This window comes from Festucalex cinctus, chromosome 8 (assembly GCF_051991245.1).
Source record: "Festucalex cinctus isolate MCC-2025b chromosome 8, RoL_Fcin_1.0, whole genome shotgun sequence".
Classification (NCBI taxonomy): Eukaryota; Metazoa; Chordata; class Actinopteri; order Syngnathiformes; family Syngnathidae; genus Festucalex; species Festucalex cinctus.
The window spans coordinates 8021405-8037049 of NC_135418.1; the positions used below are offsets into that span (position 1 = coordinate 8021405).

Below are 15645 nucleotides of genomic sequence, written 5' to 3' on the forward strand. Positions count from 1 at the left end.
GCGTGGAGCTTTGCCCTGGAAAGGAGGGGAATGAAGGTTAGCCATAGCAAGACGGAGTATCTGTGCGTGAATGAGAGGGACCCAAGTGGAAGAGTGAGGTTACAGGGAGAAGAAACCAAGAAGGTGGAGGAGTTTAAGTATTTAGGGTCATCAGTCCAGAGCAATGGAGAGTGTGGAATAGAAGTGAAGAGGCGTGTGCAGGCAGGCTGGAACGGGTGGAGAAAAGTGTCAGGTGTGATGTGTGATAGAAGAGTTTAAGCTAAAATGAAAGGAAAGGTTTATAAAACTGTGGTGAGACCAGCAATGTTGTTTGGTCTGGAGACAGTGCCACTGAGAAAAAGACAGGAGGCAGAGCTGGAGGTGGCAGAGATGAAGATGCTGAGATTATCTTTGGGAGTGACCAGGTTGGATAGGATCAGGAATTAGTACATCAGAGGGACAGCACATGTTAGAAGCTTTGGAGATAAAGTCAGAGAGGCCAGACTTAGATGGTTTGGACATGTCCAGAGGAGAGATAGTGACTATATTGGAAGAAGGATGCTGAGTTTTCAAATGCCAGGAAGAAGATCGAGAGGAAGACCAAAGAGGAGGTTTATGGATGTAGTTAAAGAGGACATGAAGGTAGTTGGTGTGAGAGCAGAGGATGCAGAGGACAGAGTTAGATGGAGGCAACTGATTCGCTGTGGCGACCCCTGAAGGGAAAAGCTGAAAGAAGAAGAAGAAGCTACAGCATCAGTGAAACCTTTACAACAGCAATGCTCACAAACTGTACCTCAATCGACAACACAGAGCTGATTTACAGAAAATACGGTCGTTGTCGGCAAGATTCGAACCTACGAGGGGAGACCCCAATTGATTTCAAGTCCATCACCTTAACCACTCGGCCACAACAACTTCCAAGCTTTGTCATTATGTGCTAACATTAGCAGCAACACCAGTGATTGCCCCTATTTCTGATTTTCGGCAACAGTATAAGCTTCAGCTGGCTGCTTGATTGGCTGTAATTCTGTTCCATGCATGTCACAAGAACCATGTTCATTCAGACATCCGATGGTCAGGCTCGTGCTGACTTTGGTCAGAAGGGGCAAATCGGGATCACAATAAATCCACTTATTGTCATGTCTCCTCGGTTTTAAATAATCAGGTTTTAAGACTAAACAGCCAATTTTGATGGTTACAACATCATGAGCGTACAATTCAATGATTAATGCAAAACCTGAGGTGAAGTCTTTCGGACAAGTGTCAAGAGCCGAATCAAAAATCATTAGAGGGTGTCAGGAGTGGGATTTGAACCCACGCCTCCCTTCGGAGCCCAGAAAGCCCAAATCACTAAGGAAACATGCATCTCTTGAGTCTGGCGCCTTAGACCACTCGGCCATCCTGACAAACAAAAGCATTTATATCAAGGGAAACAAAACCGAAACCAGTCTCGTCCCAGCAAAGTATAATTTTCAGCAGTGCATTTTGAATACATTCCTTCATTTGGAGGCAGAAACCAATTTGCTGGAGGAGTCATCTTTTGTCAAGTCCCCGAGAGTAATCGGCTATGCTGGATTGTAACAATCTGTATTTCTTGTGAAACTAAAACGCAATAGTCTGGTCACTTAAGTATCTACTGCTGAGTTCAGACTCATGTTGAAAAGATATTGACAAGACTTTTACTCAAACCCATACCTTCCTTGGGAAACCAAAAGTCTTCATACACATTGGAAGGAAGTCCACTTTGTGTAGCTCATTAGAACACTTGGCCATGCTGACTCTTAAGACCCTGTTTCCCCTTGTAAACAACTCGCTATTGAACAACGGCCAACAGCTGGTCTCATTTCAACAGACTGGTCCCTAATTAAAATCCTAGAAGCCAAGTCAACTCTGATGCCTTCAACAGGAGTTGTCAAGAGCGTGCCTTGTACCCATGGCTGCACTTGGTCCACATTTGCTCAGGTAGCTACAGCATCAGTGACACCTTGACAACAGCAATGCTCACAAACTGTACCACAATTGACAACACAGAGCTGATTTACAGGAAATACGGTCGTTGTCTGCAGGATTCAAACCTACGAGGAGAGACCCCAATGGATTTCAAGTCCATCGCCTTAACCACTCGGCCACGACAACCTTACACATGCATTTTTAATATTAACACTAGTGCTTGCTGAATGGACCCGTCGGCACCGCAGAAAGAAACAGCATCTCCTACAGCCTACAGATGGTCTCAAACCTTTAACAGCTATCGTAAGTTCCGAGAAAGGAACTCGGCAGACACACCTTCAACAGTGGGCTTTGAATCCAGACTTTAATTTGATCAGAAGACCAAATTCGCTGAGTAACCAGTCACACCTTGCCGACATCACCATTTTTCTGACGGAACTGAACCCAAGAGAAGAAAGAGAGCTAAATTCCAGAAAATAATTGCATTGTCGGCAGGATTCGAACCTACGTGGGGAGACCCCAATAGATTTCAAGTCCATCGCCTTAACCACTCAGCCACAGCAACTTCTGAGCTTTGTCATTATGTGCTAACATTAGCAGCAACACCAGTGATTGCCCCCATTTCTGATTTTCGGCAACAGTATAAGCTTCAACTGGCTGCTTGATTGGCTGTAATTCTGTTCCATGCATGTCACAAGAACCATGTTCATTCAGACATCCGATGGTAAGGCTCGTGCTGACTTTGGTCAGAAGGGGCAAATCAGGATCACAATAAATCCACTTATTGTCATGTCTCCTCGGTTTTAAACAATCAGGTGTTAAGACTAAACAGCCAATTTTGATGGTTGCAACATCATGAGCGTACAATTCAATGATTAATGCAAAACCTGAGGTGAAGTCTTTCGGACAAGTGTCAAGAGCCGAATCAAAAATCATTAGAGGGTGTCAGGAGTGGGATTTGAACCCACGCCTCCGTGCGGAGACCAGAAAGCCCAAATCACTAATGTAAGATGCATCTCTTGAGTCTGGCGCCTTAGACCACTCAGCCATCCTGACATACAACAAAGTTTAAATCAAGGGAAACAAAACCGAAACCAGTCTCGTCCCAGCAAAGAATTTTCAGCAGTGCATTTTGAATACATTCCTTCATTTGGAGGCAGAAAGCCCAATTTGCTGTAGGAGTCATCTTTTGTCAAGTGCCCGAGAGTAATCGGCTATGCTGGATTGTAACAATCTGTATTTCTTGTGAAACTAAAACGCAATAGTCTGGTCACTTAAGTATCTACTGCTGAGTTCAGACTCATGTTGAAAAGATATTGACAAGACTTTTACTCAAACCCATACCTTCCTTGGGAAACCAAAAGTCTTCATACACAGTGGAAGGAAGTCCACTTTGTGTACCTCATTTGAACACTTGGCCATGCTGACTCTTAAGACCCTGTTTCCCCTTGTAAACAACTCGCTATTGAACAACGGCCAACAGCTGGTCTCATTTCAACTGACTGGTTCCTAATTAAAATCCAAGTCAACCCTGATGCCTTCAACAGGAGTGGTCAAGAGCGTGCCTTGTACCCATGGCTGCACTTGGTCCAAATTTGCTCAGGTAGCAACAGCTTCAGTGACACCTTGACAACAGCAATGCTCACAAACTGTACCTCAATCGACAACAGAGCTGATTTACAGAAAATACGGTCGCTGTCGGCAGGATTCGAACCTACGAGGGGAGACCCCAATGGATTTCTAGTCCATTGCCTTAACCACTTGGCCACAACAACCTTACACGTATAGTTTTAATATTAACACTAGTGCTTGCTGAATGGACCCGTCGGCACCGCTGAAAGAAACAGCATCTCCTACAGCCTTCAGAGGGTCTCAAACCTTTCACAGCAATCGTAAGTTCCGAGAAAGGAACTCGGCAGACACACCTTCAACAGTGGGCTTTAAATCCAGACTTTAATTTGATCAGAAGACCAAATTCGCTGAGTAACCAGTCACACCTTGCCGACATCACCATTTTTCTGACGGAACTGAACCCAAGAGAAGAAAGAGAGCTCAATTCCAGAAAATAATAGCATTGTCGGCAGGATTCGAACCTACGTGGGGAGACCCCAATAGATTTCAAGTCCATCGCCTTAACCACTCCGCCACAGCACCTTCTGAGCTTTGTTATTATGTGCTAACATTAGCAGCAACACCAGTGATTGCCCCCATTTCTGATTTTCGGCAACAGTATAAGCTTCAACTGGCTGCTTGATTGGCTGTAATTCTGTTCCATGCATGTCACAAGAACCATGTTCATTCAGACATCCGATGGTAAGGCTCGTGCTGACTTTGGTCAGAAGGGGCAAATCAGGATCACAATAAATCCACTTATTGTCATGTCTCCTCGGTTTTAAACAATCAGGTGTTAAGACTAAACAGCCAATTTTGATGGTTACAACATCATGAGCGTACAATTCAATGATTAATGCAAAACCTGAGATGAAATCTGTCGGACAAGTGTCAAGAGCCGAATCAAAAATCATTAGAGGGTGTCAGGAGTGGGATTTGAACCCACGCCTCCCTTCGGAGACCAGAAAGCCCAAATCACTCAGGAAAGATGAATCTCTTGAGTCTGGCGTCTTAGACCACTCGGCCATCCTGACATACAACAACATTTAAATCGAAGGAAACAAAACCGAAACCAGTCTCGTCACAGCAAAGCATAATTTTCAGCAGTGCATTTTGAATATATGCCTTAATTTGGAGGCAGAAAGCCCAATTTGCTGTAGGAGTCATCTTTTGTCAAGTGCCCGAGAGTAATCGGCTACGCTAAATTGTAACAATCTGTATTTCTTGTGAAACTAAAATGCAATAGTCTGGTCACTTAAGTATCTACTGCTGAGTTCATAATCATGTTGAAAAGATATTGACAAGACTTTTACTCAAACCCATACCTTCCTTTGGAAACCAAAAGTCTTCATACACAGTGGAAGGAAGTCCACTTTGTGTAGCTCATTTGAACACTTGGCCATGCTGACTCTTAAGACACTGTTTCCCCTTGTAAACAACTCGCGATTGAACAACGGCCAACAGCTGGTCTCATTTCAACAGACTGGTCCCTTATTAAAATCCAAGAAGCCAAGTCAACCCTGATGCCTTCAACAGTAGTTGTCAAGTGTGCCTTGTACCCATGGCTGCACTTGGTCCAAATTTGCTACGGTCGCTACAGCGTCAGTGACACCTTGACGACAGCAATGCTCACAAACTTTACCTCAATTGACAAAACAGAGCTGATTTATAGAAAACACGGCCGTTGTCGGCAGGATTCTAACCTACGAGGGGAGACCCCAATGGATTTCTAGCCCATCGCCTTAACCACTCGGCCACGACAACCTTACACATGCATGTTTAATACTAACACTAGTGCTTGTTGAATGGAGCAGTCGGCACCGCAGAAAGAAACAGCATCAACTACAGCCTACAGATGGTCTCAAACCTTCAACAGCGATCGTAAGTTCTGAGAAAGGAACTCGGCAGACACACCTTCAACAGTGGGCTAGGAATCCATACTTTAATTTGATCAGAAGATCCAATTCACACCTTGCCGACATAACCATTTTTCTGACGGAACTGAACCCAAGAGAAGAAAGAGAGTTAAATTCCAGAAAATAATTGCGTTGTAGGCAGGATTTGAACCTACGCGGGGAGACCCCAATCGATTTCAAGTCCATCGCCTTAACCACTCAGCCACAACAACTTCAGAGCTTTAGCATTTTGTGCTAACATTAGCAGTAACACCAGTGATTGCCCCCATTTCTGATTTTCAGCAACAGTATAAGTTTCAACTGGCTGCTTGATTGGCTGTTATTCTGTTCCATGCATGTCACAAGAACCATGTACATTCAGACATCCAGTGGTAAGGCTCGTGCTGACTTTGGTCAGAAGAGGCAAATCGGGATCACAATAAATCCACTTATTGTCATGTCTCCTCGGTTTTACACAATCAGGTTTTAAGACTAAACAGCCAATTTTGATGGTTACAACATCATGAGCGTACAATTCAAAGATTAATGCAAAACCTGCAGTGAAGTCTGTCGGACAAGTGTCAAGAGCCGAATCAAAAATCATTAGAGGATGTCAGGAGTGGGATTTGAACCCACGCCTCCCTTCGGAGACCAGAAAGCCCAAATCACTAAGGAAAGATGCATCTCTTGAGTCTGGCGCCTTAGACCACTCGGCCATCCTGACATACAGCAATATTTAAATCAAGGGAAACAAAACCGAAACCAGTTTCGTTCCAGCAAAGTAATTTTCAGCAGTGCATTTTGAATCCATGCCTTCATTTGGAGGCAGAAAGCCCAATTTGTTGTAGGAGTCATCCTTTGTCAAGTGCCCGAGAGTGCTGTGCTAAATTGTAACAATCTGTATTTCTTGTGAAACTACCTTCTCAGGCTAAACAGCTAATTTTGATGGTTACAACATCATGAGCATACAATACAATGATTCATGTAAAACCAGTGCAGCTGAATCAAAGAGTCAAACATTCAAACATCACCCAGGAAGGGCGAAGCCTGGACTTCATCTCACAGCATTTATCCTGGCAGGCGAATGGGCTAACCAGTCATCCACCGAGCGTAATCGATTGAGGAAATTACAATCGATACCCAGCCCTATTAAATTCACCCTATTTCCTTGTGTAGAGCTACTGTAATGTAATTTGAGAACTTTTATTGTGCAGACCTTAAATGTCAAAATCAAAACTCAGGTCTTGACCAGTGGAAAATTCGACATGAGGCGCAATTTTCCAACTCGATAGTCGACGTTGCTCCAGCATCCCCGTGACCCTTGTCAGGAAAGCGGCTCAGAAAATGGATGGATGGATGGATGGATGGATGGATGGATGCATGGATGGATGGATGGATGGATGGATGGATGCATGGATGGATGGATGGATGGAAGGATGGATGGATGGATGGATGGATGGATAGTTGACGTGGTTTCATTTACCATAATTTGAATTTGAAAAATAGCACATACGTCAATTTTAAACATTTTATTACATAGCATTATTTTTCTGTTTATAAATGTTCAATGGAATTATCTCTATATTGCTGTAATTTGTATTTTTTTTAATAGTTGTAAAAAATTAATTGAATGAAAAACACTTGTTTACTGTTATCAAGTAGGTAGTGTAGGTTTAATTAAACGGTAATTTCATTATTCCTCTTCGATCAAAAATAATCAGGTAAGAGTTACATGATATTACATTATTACATGATATTCATGGCTGATATTTACCACTCCCATGACAATTTGCAAGCAAGGATTACTGGGACCTAAATATGGCTCGAATATTCACTGACTGGATGGAGCAGTTTGGTGTGGATGGTGGCAGACATGAAAAACGCGTACGCACACGCATACACAGTCACAAACACCCACAACTTTGGCGGGTGGAATGGCGAGTCTTGGGACAACGGCAAGCATACGCTGAAAACTATTATTGACAGGGACGCTAATGCGCACCGATGTTGAGGCCAATCTGCTGAAATTCACGAATGGCCACCACATCCTCCTTTGCAAGTATTACAGAAAACACCCAAGGGTCAAGTCTGTCCTGCCAAGTCTGTCCATGTCATGCCAAGTTTGTCCACGTCATGCCCTGTCTGTCCACATTCAGTCCAGTTATGGCAACCAGTCTGCTCACGTTCCGTCCTCTCTTTTACTTGGTTATTATCAATAAAGTTATTCTCAGTCCTCTTCCCACCATGTATTTCTGCCATTGGGTCCATCTCCCTCATCCACTCGCTCCACACCCCTTCTTCATGACAAAAAGAAATTTATTTTTTATTTTATTTTTTATTTTTTTGAATTAACTGCAGATTAGATTAGATTAGATTTCAAAAATATGATGTTCTTGCTTGACTGTTATATTGTAGGATTTGAGTTGTTGATGTAATATTTCATAATGAACTGAAAGTTTAGTTTTTCTCCACCTCCTTTCAGCACTCCTACATTTTCTTTTTGATTTTTTAATCTCATCATTTCTCCATGGGGGAAAAACTTTAATTCTATAGTTTTGGTTAAAAGTGTCGCTTCTTCATCCAGAGTTGTTTTTAAATTCCTATTAAAATGATCAACAAAATCATATGAAGCAGGTAAAAAGTCTGCAGAGATTCTCTTAAAAATCTCAATAAAATTTGCAGCCACCTCACAAGTTAGGTAGTGTTTCCTCACTGTTCTCACCGGGGCCTCCTGATGATTAAAACTGGCGATGTGAAAAAAAATACACAGTAGTGGTCAGACACAGCTAGGTCAACAATAGGGACGTAACGATATCCAAACATTACGATACGATATTATCACAATATTGTAAAAAAAAAAAAAAAAAAAAAAAAAAAAAAAAAAAAAAAAAAAAAAAGAAAAGAAAAGAGCTCATACCAAAAAAAGCACAATATTGTGCTTTTGGACATAACAGCAATGCATATAAACAACCTACAACCTACGCTTACTTGTTAACCCACGTACAGTTCCTGCACACATTGATCGCTTCACAAGCAAATTAGGTTCCCCTTCATCTGACAATTAGCACAGATTTTAAACATAGAAGGCCAAAACATCCCTAATGAAAATTAAATTGCACGAATAAACTAGCCACCAGAGGGTGCTAGAACTGCAGAAATGGAAATCAACCTGACTTTTTTTTTTTAAAAGATGTGTTCCCTTTAAATATTGTGAACATGACAACGACAATATTGTGGCAGTTTTAATATCACGATATTTCCCTTATGGTTACATCCTTAGTCAACAACAGAGGACACATCAATGGACAGGTCATAGGTTATGACCAAGTCCAAAGTGTGTCCTCTGTTGTGAGTTGGCTGCGTGACATGCTGTTCAAACTTAAGACATTTTAAAAAGTTAAAAAATTCTCTGGAAAGTGAGTCCGAGATATTGTCGACGTGCACATTAAAATCGCCAGTTACTACAATTCTATAATAAGTACAGTGATACCTCGGCTGACGAACGCTTAAGCTCACGAACTTTTCGCCTCACGAACATTAAATTCGCGAGCATATAGTCTCTGCTGGCGAACTAGTTTTCGGCGGATGAACCAAACCACGCGGTCGAACAGCACCACGGTGGTGGCCACGAGAAGCTGACGCACGCTCACGGCGTCCCAGTTCGTCACCCACTTTCTTTTAGTGCGGACGCGGTTTGTGTTTGATAGACATTTTGAGTGTACTTTTGCTATTATGGGACCGAAAAAGACCCCACCACAGGCTAGTGTTAAGCCTAATGCTTACCAGCGAGGGACGGCGATTCGGCGGCGCGTTTGCATTGTAGTCAATGGAGTTCGCGCCACTAAAAAAAGCGATAGTGCTATCACGTACCTCAAAAAAGGAGAAAATAGTGCCACGGCAGTTTAGTCCCAGGAAAGAGGTGAAAGTAGTTGGCGGTGCTCACTTTTTGTTGACTCGCTAAAGTGCTCCACTTCCTTGTTCACCAAGGGACACGCCTCCTCTGCTCCGGTGAGCACGAAATAGCGAATGAGCGGCAACCGTTCCATAAACACTCTACGCGGTGAAACGCTCGCGAATGGAGTAAGTCTACCATTGCTACCATCCTTAAGAACTACCATCACAAAGGTAAATAAAACAACTTTATTATACAGTACAGTTTTTTCTTTAATTACAATACAATAGCACATTTATTATACATTAAATAAGGTATATTTTTGTGTAGTTTTAAGGCTTATTTAGTAGAAAATTATGTTTTATAGGGACCTGGGAACGGATTATTCTCATTTTAATGGTTTCTTATGGGAAATAAATGTTCGGAAGACAAACTTTTTGCCTTACACACACTTTCTGGGAACCAATTATGTTCGTGAGCTGAGGTATGACTGTAGTATGTAAAATCGATTAAAATCTCTGAAAACTCACTAATAAAAGAAGTAGAGTGATGCGGAGATCTGTAAACTGAAACAGAGAATGGGAGGATTGCTAAAAACAAAGGCATGATTTTCAAATGCTAAATAATTCAACTCAATTTTATTTATATAGCGCTTTCAAATAACTTAAATTCCCCTGAAGCTAAAGTGACTTGAAAAAGCTAAAGTTACTTTAAAAATTGGTGCGGTCCCACTTCCAGGTTTACCATCCCCGTTAGAATATAAAAAGTTCAAACTTGATGCTCAAACCTCAGTGAGAGCAACTGGAGCATCTGTGCCGAGCCATGTCTCTGATAAAAGAATACCTTCGAGGTTGTTGTCTAAAATTAGGTCATTTATAATAAAAGTTTTGTTTAAAAGAGAGCGGACGTTCAGCACAGCCAGTTTAATGTTTGTGGCGAACATGCGCTCATGGTCACAAGTAAAAGAAGTGTTGATATATAAAAGATTGTTACTGTTAAAACTGTTTTGTTTGTGTGTGTCTGCATGTGTGTGTGTGTGTGTGTGGGGGGGGGGGGGGGGGGGGGGCTGTACACTTGGAATGGTAGTGATGATAGTGATCTGTAGGGGGCTTCAGTGAGGGGAATAGTGGTGAGTGCAGTTGGTGTTGTGGGTGAAGAAGAGTCTGGGCTGGAGGTGTTGCAGTCAGTCAGTCTCAAGTAGGGCTGCACAATATTTCGAAAAAATATCGATAACGCAATATTGTCCCATGCAATATGTCTATCGCAAAGATATGCAATAAGTTTCATATGAAATGTTATGCTTTTATCTGAATTTCACCAGTCAAACACTAACTAAGATGTGCACCGCCATCCAATAGTTGAACATTATACATATATATATATATATATATATATATATATATATATATATATATATATATATATATATATATATATATATATATATATATATATATATATATATATATATATATATACACACATATTAGGGGTGTTAAAAAAATCGATTCGGCAATATATCGCGATACTACAGCACGCAATTCTCGAATCGATTCAATCGGCAGCCGAATCGATTTTTTAACATCCTTTTTTGATGGAAAAATATTCAACAAAATGTCAAACTTTCACACCTTCAGCATGGAAGAATGTTATATTAATGGAACATTAAGCCTTAATATTTTGTTTCAATGCTGTTCAAACATGAAAAAGGTTACAACCAATTTGCTAAATACAGTGGCTCACTGACTGAAGTTTCAGATCAATAAATAATTTCATTTTCATACAAATCTTACAGTGTGCATGTACAAGTTTACTGAATAGTATTTTCTAAATTTGAGTAAAAAATCGCAACAATCGACTTGTAAATTCATATCGGGATTAATCGGTATCGAATCGAATCGTAACCTATGAATCATGATACGGATCGAATCGTCAGGTACTCGGCAATTCACACCCCTAAAAAAAAAAATATATATATATATATATATATATATATATATATATATATATATATATTACATGAGCTATGTGTTGTGGATAGCATGTTTCCAATATTTCTGTTATCTTGCACTTCATACTTTGATGCTTTAACTCACCTAATCAGGAATGTATGCATCTTCCAGGGCTGGATGGTGGTCGGACTTTCTTTAATGCTGTGAAAGAGGGCGACACTGTAATATTTGCCAGTGATGATGAGCAGGATCGGATTCTATGGGTGCAGGCCATGTACCGGGCCACCGGCCAGTCCCACAAGCCAGTACCCCCTACCCAAGTCCAGAAACTAAACTCTCGAGGAGGCACAGCACCACAGCTTGATGCACCAATATTTCAGTTCTGTAAGTTCTTTACTCTCAAATTCTCTATTGTGAAATGGTCAGTGAATCAGGAAAACTACATCAGAAACATACTTCATGTATCATGATTTTTTTCTTTCCACACTTGGTTCAGTCCATGACATTGTCTGACAATGCTTTCAGCTGTTTCTTTTCTGCTTTGCTCTCTATTGTAAATTTGCTGTACATTATGGTGTTTGGTGGCTTTGCTATGTGTCTTTATGTTTCTCTGTTTGTTCCCTCTTCCTTTTTTTCCTCTTTTTAACTTTGACCCCGCTATCTTGTAGCTGGATTGAACGGTAAGTGCTTTCCTGCCTCTTTTCTCCTTTTTTTTCTTTTTTGCCAATTTCTTCCCTTGTAGACACATTAGGGTAGATTCACTAAGAATGTGCTGCGTCCGCTAATAGTGCAACATATTGCACCACAACTGAACCCGCAGTCTGCGTCCAGTTACACACCTATTCACTAAGGATATTGCTCTAATGATTATGGATGTAACGATATCCAAACATCACGATACGATATTATCACGATATGAAGGCAACGATACGGTAATTATCACGATATTGTGGGGAGGATGGCGATACAAAAAAAGCCACAATATTCTTAAAAACAAACCTCATACTAAAAAAAACCCCACAATATTGTGCTTTTGTATAATACAGCAATGAAAAATATTATAAAAATATCATAAATATTATATATAAAGATATATAAATACATGTATTGCGGCACTTACTCCACATATTGACTCGGTTCACATCATATTGCGTTCCCCGCTATATAAATAAAGACGACTTGACTTGACTTCATGTGACCATTAGCATGGATTTGAAAAATAGAAGGGCCAAAACATGTCTTGTGAAAATTAAACTGCACAAAAAAAAAAAATCTAGCCACCACAGGGTGTTAAAATTACACAAATGGAAATCAACCTGACTTTTTTTTTTTTTTTAACAGTTTTGCTGCTTTTAATATCATGACATGACGATGACGATATATTGTGGGAGATTTAATATTGCGATATCACAATATTGCCAGTATCGTTACATCCCTACTAATCATACTACCCCCTAGCAAAAAGTATGGAATCACCAGTCTTGGACGAGCACTCACTCAGACGTTTTATTCTGTAGATCAAACTCAGATAAAAAGCATGAAACAGTCATAAGGTCATTCCAAAGTGCAACATCTTGAAACACTCAAAGACATGAACAAAAAACATTGTGCTGGTCAGTAAATGTTACTTTCATAGAGCAAGTGCAGTGAAATAAATATGGAATCACTCCATTTTGAGCAGAAAATAAGGACACACCCATTCAATTTCCTTTCCTTAATTGGGCACCTGCCTCAAATCACATCTGCTCATTAGTCAGCAGTTAAAAACACTACAGTTATCACACCTAGGAGGGCTGCTGGACCAAGTGGATTGGCAAGAATCATGTCTCCAACAAGCGGGGTTGTCTCCTGAGAACAAAGACAGGATTATCAAACTTCTTGAAGAAGGTAACTCTACACATATGGTTGCCAAAGATGTGGGCTGTTCACAGTCAGCTGTATCGAAAATCTGGACCAAAAATGCCCCCCCCCCACCGCTTATGCCAATCAGCCCGGGTTACGTCATGTGTTGTAAACCAACATAGAAAAATGTCCCCCCTCTCTCTCCTCTGCGCGTGTTCAGCCTGAGTGGGACGTGAACCATCTTCATTCCACCATGCACTGCTGTCATGATCCCACGATCGAGGAAGCACCAATTTTACACCAGCCTTCCATAAACCTTATTGGTGCCATTCAAACGCCGTGTGTCTATTAGCGCTGGAGTTGATGAATTAGACGCTGTATATCAATGAGTCTCATTTGCATTGGGGTGGGCATATTATGCGCCAAATGTAGGCAAATTACCTAATTTACATGTGCGCAAATAACACCGGCGCACAATCTGGTTGACAACGCACTTAGTGAGTAGTGACAGATTTCCCCATCTACACGTTTTTATTGAATTAGGCGCTCCCGGATTGCCCCATTTTTACCGGGTAGCGCCGCGCAAAGTTTACGCAAACTTTTAGTGAATCTACCCTATTGTGTGTTAAAGAATACTTACACAGGTTGTTTCTTTATCATTTTACATGAATGCATAAATTCTTTAATTAGTACATCTAATAATAATTTATTCACAGATTGAGAAAGTACTGTTTTCTCTCCCAAATGAACATTTGTACCAAATAAAAATAATTATATTGCCTTTCTATTCTGATTATTTTTATTACAATGGATTGATGAGGTCACACAATAGAGAATTGTACTTAAAGTGTTGCAAAGAATTGTCTCCAAAGTCACAAAACTTTGGAGTCTAACCCGCCATCAAGCATCAATCACATCAGAAAAAATATACAGTCAACCCCTGCATATTAGAACTGCATTTGCAAATTTGTCGATTCACAACTTTATTTTTGGAGGTGTTTTTGTGCTTAAGCCAAAGCAATAATGGATTTGATGCCACCTCATGAAATCATGGTGTTGTTATTAGTAGGTTTACTCCATTAATCGTGTTTTTTTTTTTTTTTTTTTAAACTCAAGTTTGAGATTTCCTATTGTCAGCACTCCTTGAATGCACCTCATGCACACTCAATAGCAGGGCTGTCAACACTCACGCATTGCGCGTGACATACACATTTCTCTCCATTCTCACACTCTCACTCTTTACTTTTATTTCTCACCCTAAGAAAAAGTATCTGTAACCAGGATGGAAAAATAATTTCATATTCAATTTTTAATCATGAATTTCCAAGTCAAAGCTGAATGGGGAAAAAAACTCTTAATTTCTAATTCAATTTCTAATGAATGTATTTAGTTTAATCAGTGTAACTTTTGTGTCATGCGGTGATGTGAGAGCGCACTCAGTGGTTCGTGGAATGCAGAAGTGGCAGGCGGCGGGTTGTAGCAACACTGGGCTCGTGAAATTTTGTCATAGGTATGTTGCTGTTTTGCTGAAAATAATACCAAATGATTTTAAAATGAGTGAAACTAATGTCAAACTGTAGGGGCTGACTGTCGTTGCTGCCGAGCAAATGAAACTGAGTACAGTATGCGATTAAATTACGGAGTTGCTGAGTTGTGTTGACATCGCTTTCCCCCCATTGTTTGAATGGGTTGGCCTAACCGGTAATGTAGACTACACTCTAGCCTCCCCTCTTCATTTGATTGTGTCAGCCTTGCCTAGCGTAGCTTACCTGGCTGTTTGCTGTGTTGTCATGTGATATTTCTCTGAATATAATTCATCAAGTGAAATGCCATTAAAGTGACTTATTTATATGATTCTGTATTACGGTGTAGGAGAAGTTTGAATGCAGTTGAAGTGCTTTAGAGCTCACTCAGCCTAGTCTCTTGGTTATTATTTTGTCTTTTTGATATTAGAGTTACTGTGGTGAACCTCAGTCTGTCAGTCAAAAAATGAGCGCCATGCGGGAGGTTGGCAAAAGTGACAGAACATCCACCGGGAGATTTTAAATAATAATTACAATGCAGCTTGTACTATTTCTTTAACATTTGTCTTTTGAATGTTTGAGTATGTGTGTACATCGGATTATTAATTGGACCTGCTTTTATGCAGGCCTGGTGTGATGGCTAGCTATGAGCCAAATCTGGGCCTGAAACCTGCAGACTGTGCCCGCCGCCCAGAGTTTGTACCAAAACTGAACCTTCACTGCTCTGGTCGGGCTGGTAGCAGGCTGCATCTTCATCCATCTTCCTGTGAGCCCGACCCTCTTTCTGGACGTCATTACTGACTTTTTTTTTTTTGGATAAATAATGTTAAATAATGCTGACGGATAGTGCCTATTCAATTTACTGATGTTCCTTAATTTAAAAAAAAAAAAAAAAAAAAAAGAAAGAAAGAAAGAAAGAAACCAACGACGGAAGCACAGCTAAAATGACCTCGTCACATTGATGGATTGATGATTACAGTTTAGTTTGGTTTGAAATAATT

The 15645-nt window shown here is 40.6% G+C and overlaps 1 protein-coding gene and 10 non-coding genes across 18 annotated transcripts in view; 1 reads left to right on the forward strand and 10 right to left on the reverse strand.

Moving 5' to 3' along the window:
• Positions 1 to 15645, forward strand: part of cadpsa (Ca2+-dependent activator protein for secretion a) — a 327287-nt gene that overhangs the window by 82393 nt on the left and 229249 nt on the right. For all 8 annotated transcript variants that reach the window (XM_077529642.1, XM_077529640.1, XM_077529641.1 and 5 more), the window contains exon 11: positions 11451 to 11663. In XM_077529642.1, coding sequence (XP_077385768.1) covers positions 11451 to 11663 — 213 coding nt within the window. The remainder of the gene's footprint in view (positions 1 to 11450; positions 11664 to 15645) is intronic.
• Positions 813 to 894, reverse strand: trnas-uga (transfer RNA serine (anticodon UGA)). The gene has a single exon. It is a non-coding gene; the product is annotated as a tRNA-Ser (tRNA).
• On the reverse strand, positions 1273 to 1385 carry trnal-caa (transfer RNA leucine (anticodon CAA)). Its single transcript has 2 exons — positions 1348 to 1385; positions 1273 to 1318 (listed from the first exon to the last, which is right to left on the reverse strand). It is a non-coding gene; the product is annotated as a tRNA-Leu (tRNA).
• trnas-uga (transfer RNA serine (anticodon UGA)) lies at positions 2034 to 2115 on the reverse strand. The gene has a single exon. It is a non-coding gene; the product is annotated as a tRNA-Ser (tRNA).
• trnas-uga (transfer RNA serine (anticodon UGA)) lies at positions 2413 to 2494 on the reverse strand. Its single transcript has one exon. It is a non-coding gene; the product is annotated as a tRNA-Ser (tRNA).
• Positions 2873 to 2985, reverse strand: trnal-caa (transfer RNA leucine (anticodon CAA)). The gene is made up of 2 exons: positions 2948 to 2985; positions 2873 to 2918 (listed from the first exon to the last, which is right to left on the reverse strand). It is a non-coding gene; the product is annotated as a tRNA-Leu (tRNA).
• Positions 3623 to 3704, reverse strand: trnas-aga (transfer RNA serine (anticodon AGA)). Its single transcript has one exon. It is a non-coding gene; the product is annotated as a tRNA-Ser (tRNA).
• On the reverse strand, positions 4462 to 4574 carry trnal-caa (transfer RNA leucine (anticodon CAA)). The gene is made up of 2 exons: positions 4537 to 4574; positions 4462 to 4507 (listed from the first exon to the last, which is right to left on the reverse strand). It is a non-coding gene; the product is annotated as a tRNA-Leu (tRNA).
• On the reverse strand, positions 5223 to 5304 carry trnas-aga (transfer RNA serine (anticodon AGA)). Its single transcript has one exon. It is a non-coding gene; the product is annotated as a tRNA-Ser (tRNA).
• trnas-uga (transfer RNA serine (anticodon UGA)) lies at positions 5587 to 5668 on the reverse strand. Its single transcript has one exon. It is a non-coding gene; the product is annotated as a tRNA-Ser (tRNA).
• Positions 6047 to 6159, reverse strand: trnal-caa (transfer RNA leucine (anticodon CAA)). Its single transcript has 2 exons — positions 6122 to 6159; positions 6047 to 6092 (listed from the first exon to the last, which is right to left on the reverse strand). It is a non-coding gene; the product is annotated as a tRNA-Leu (tRNA).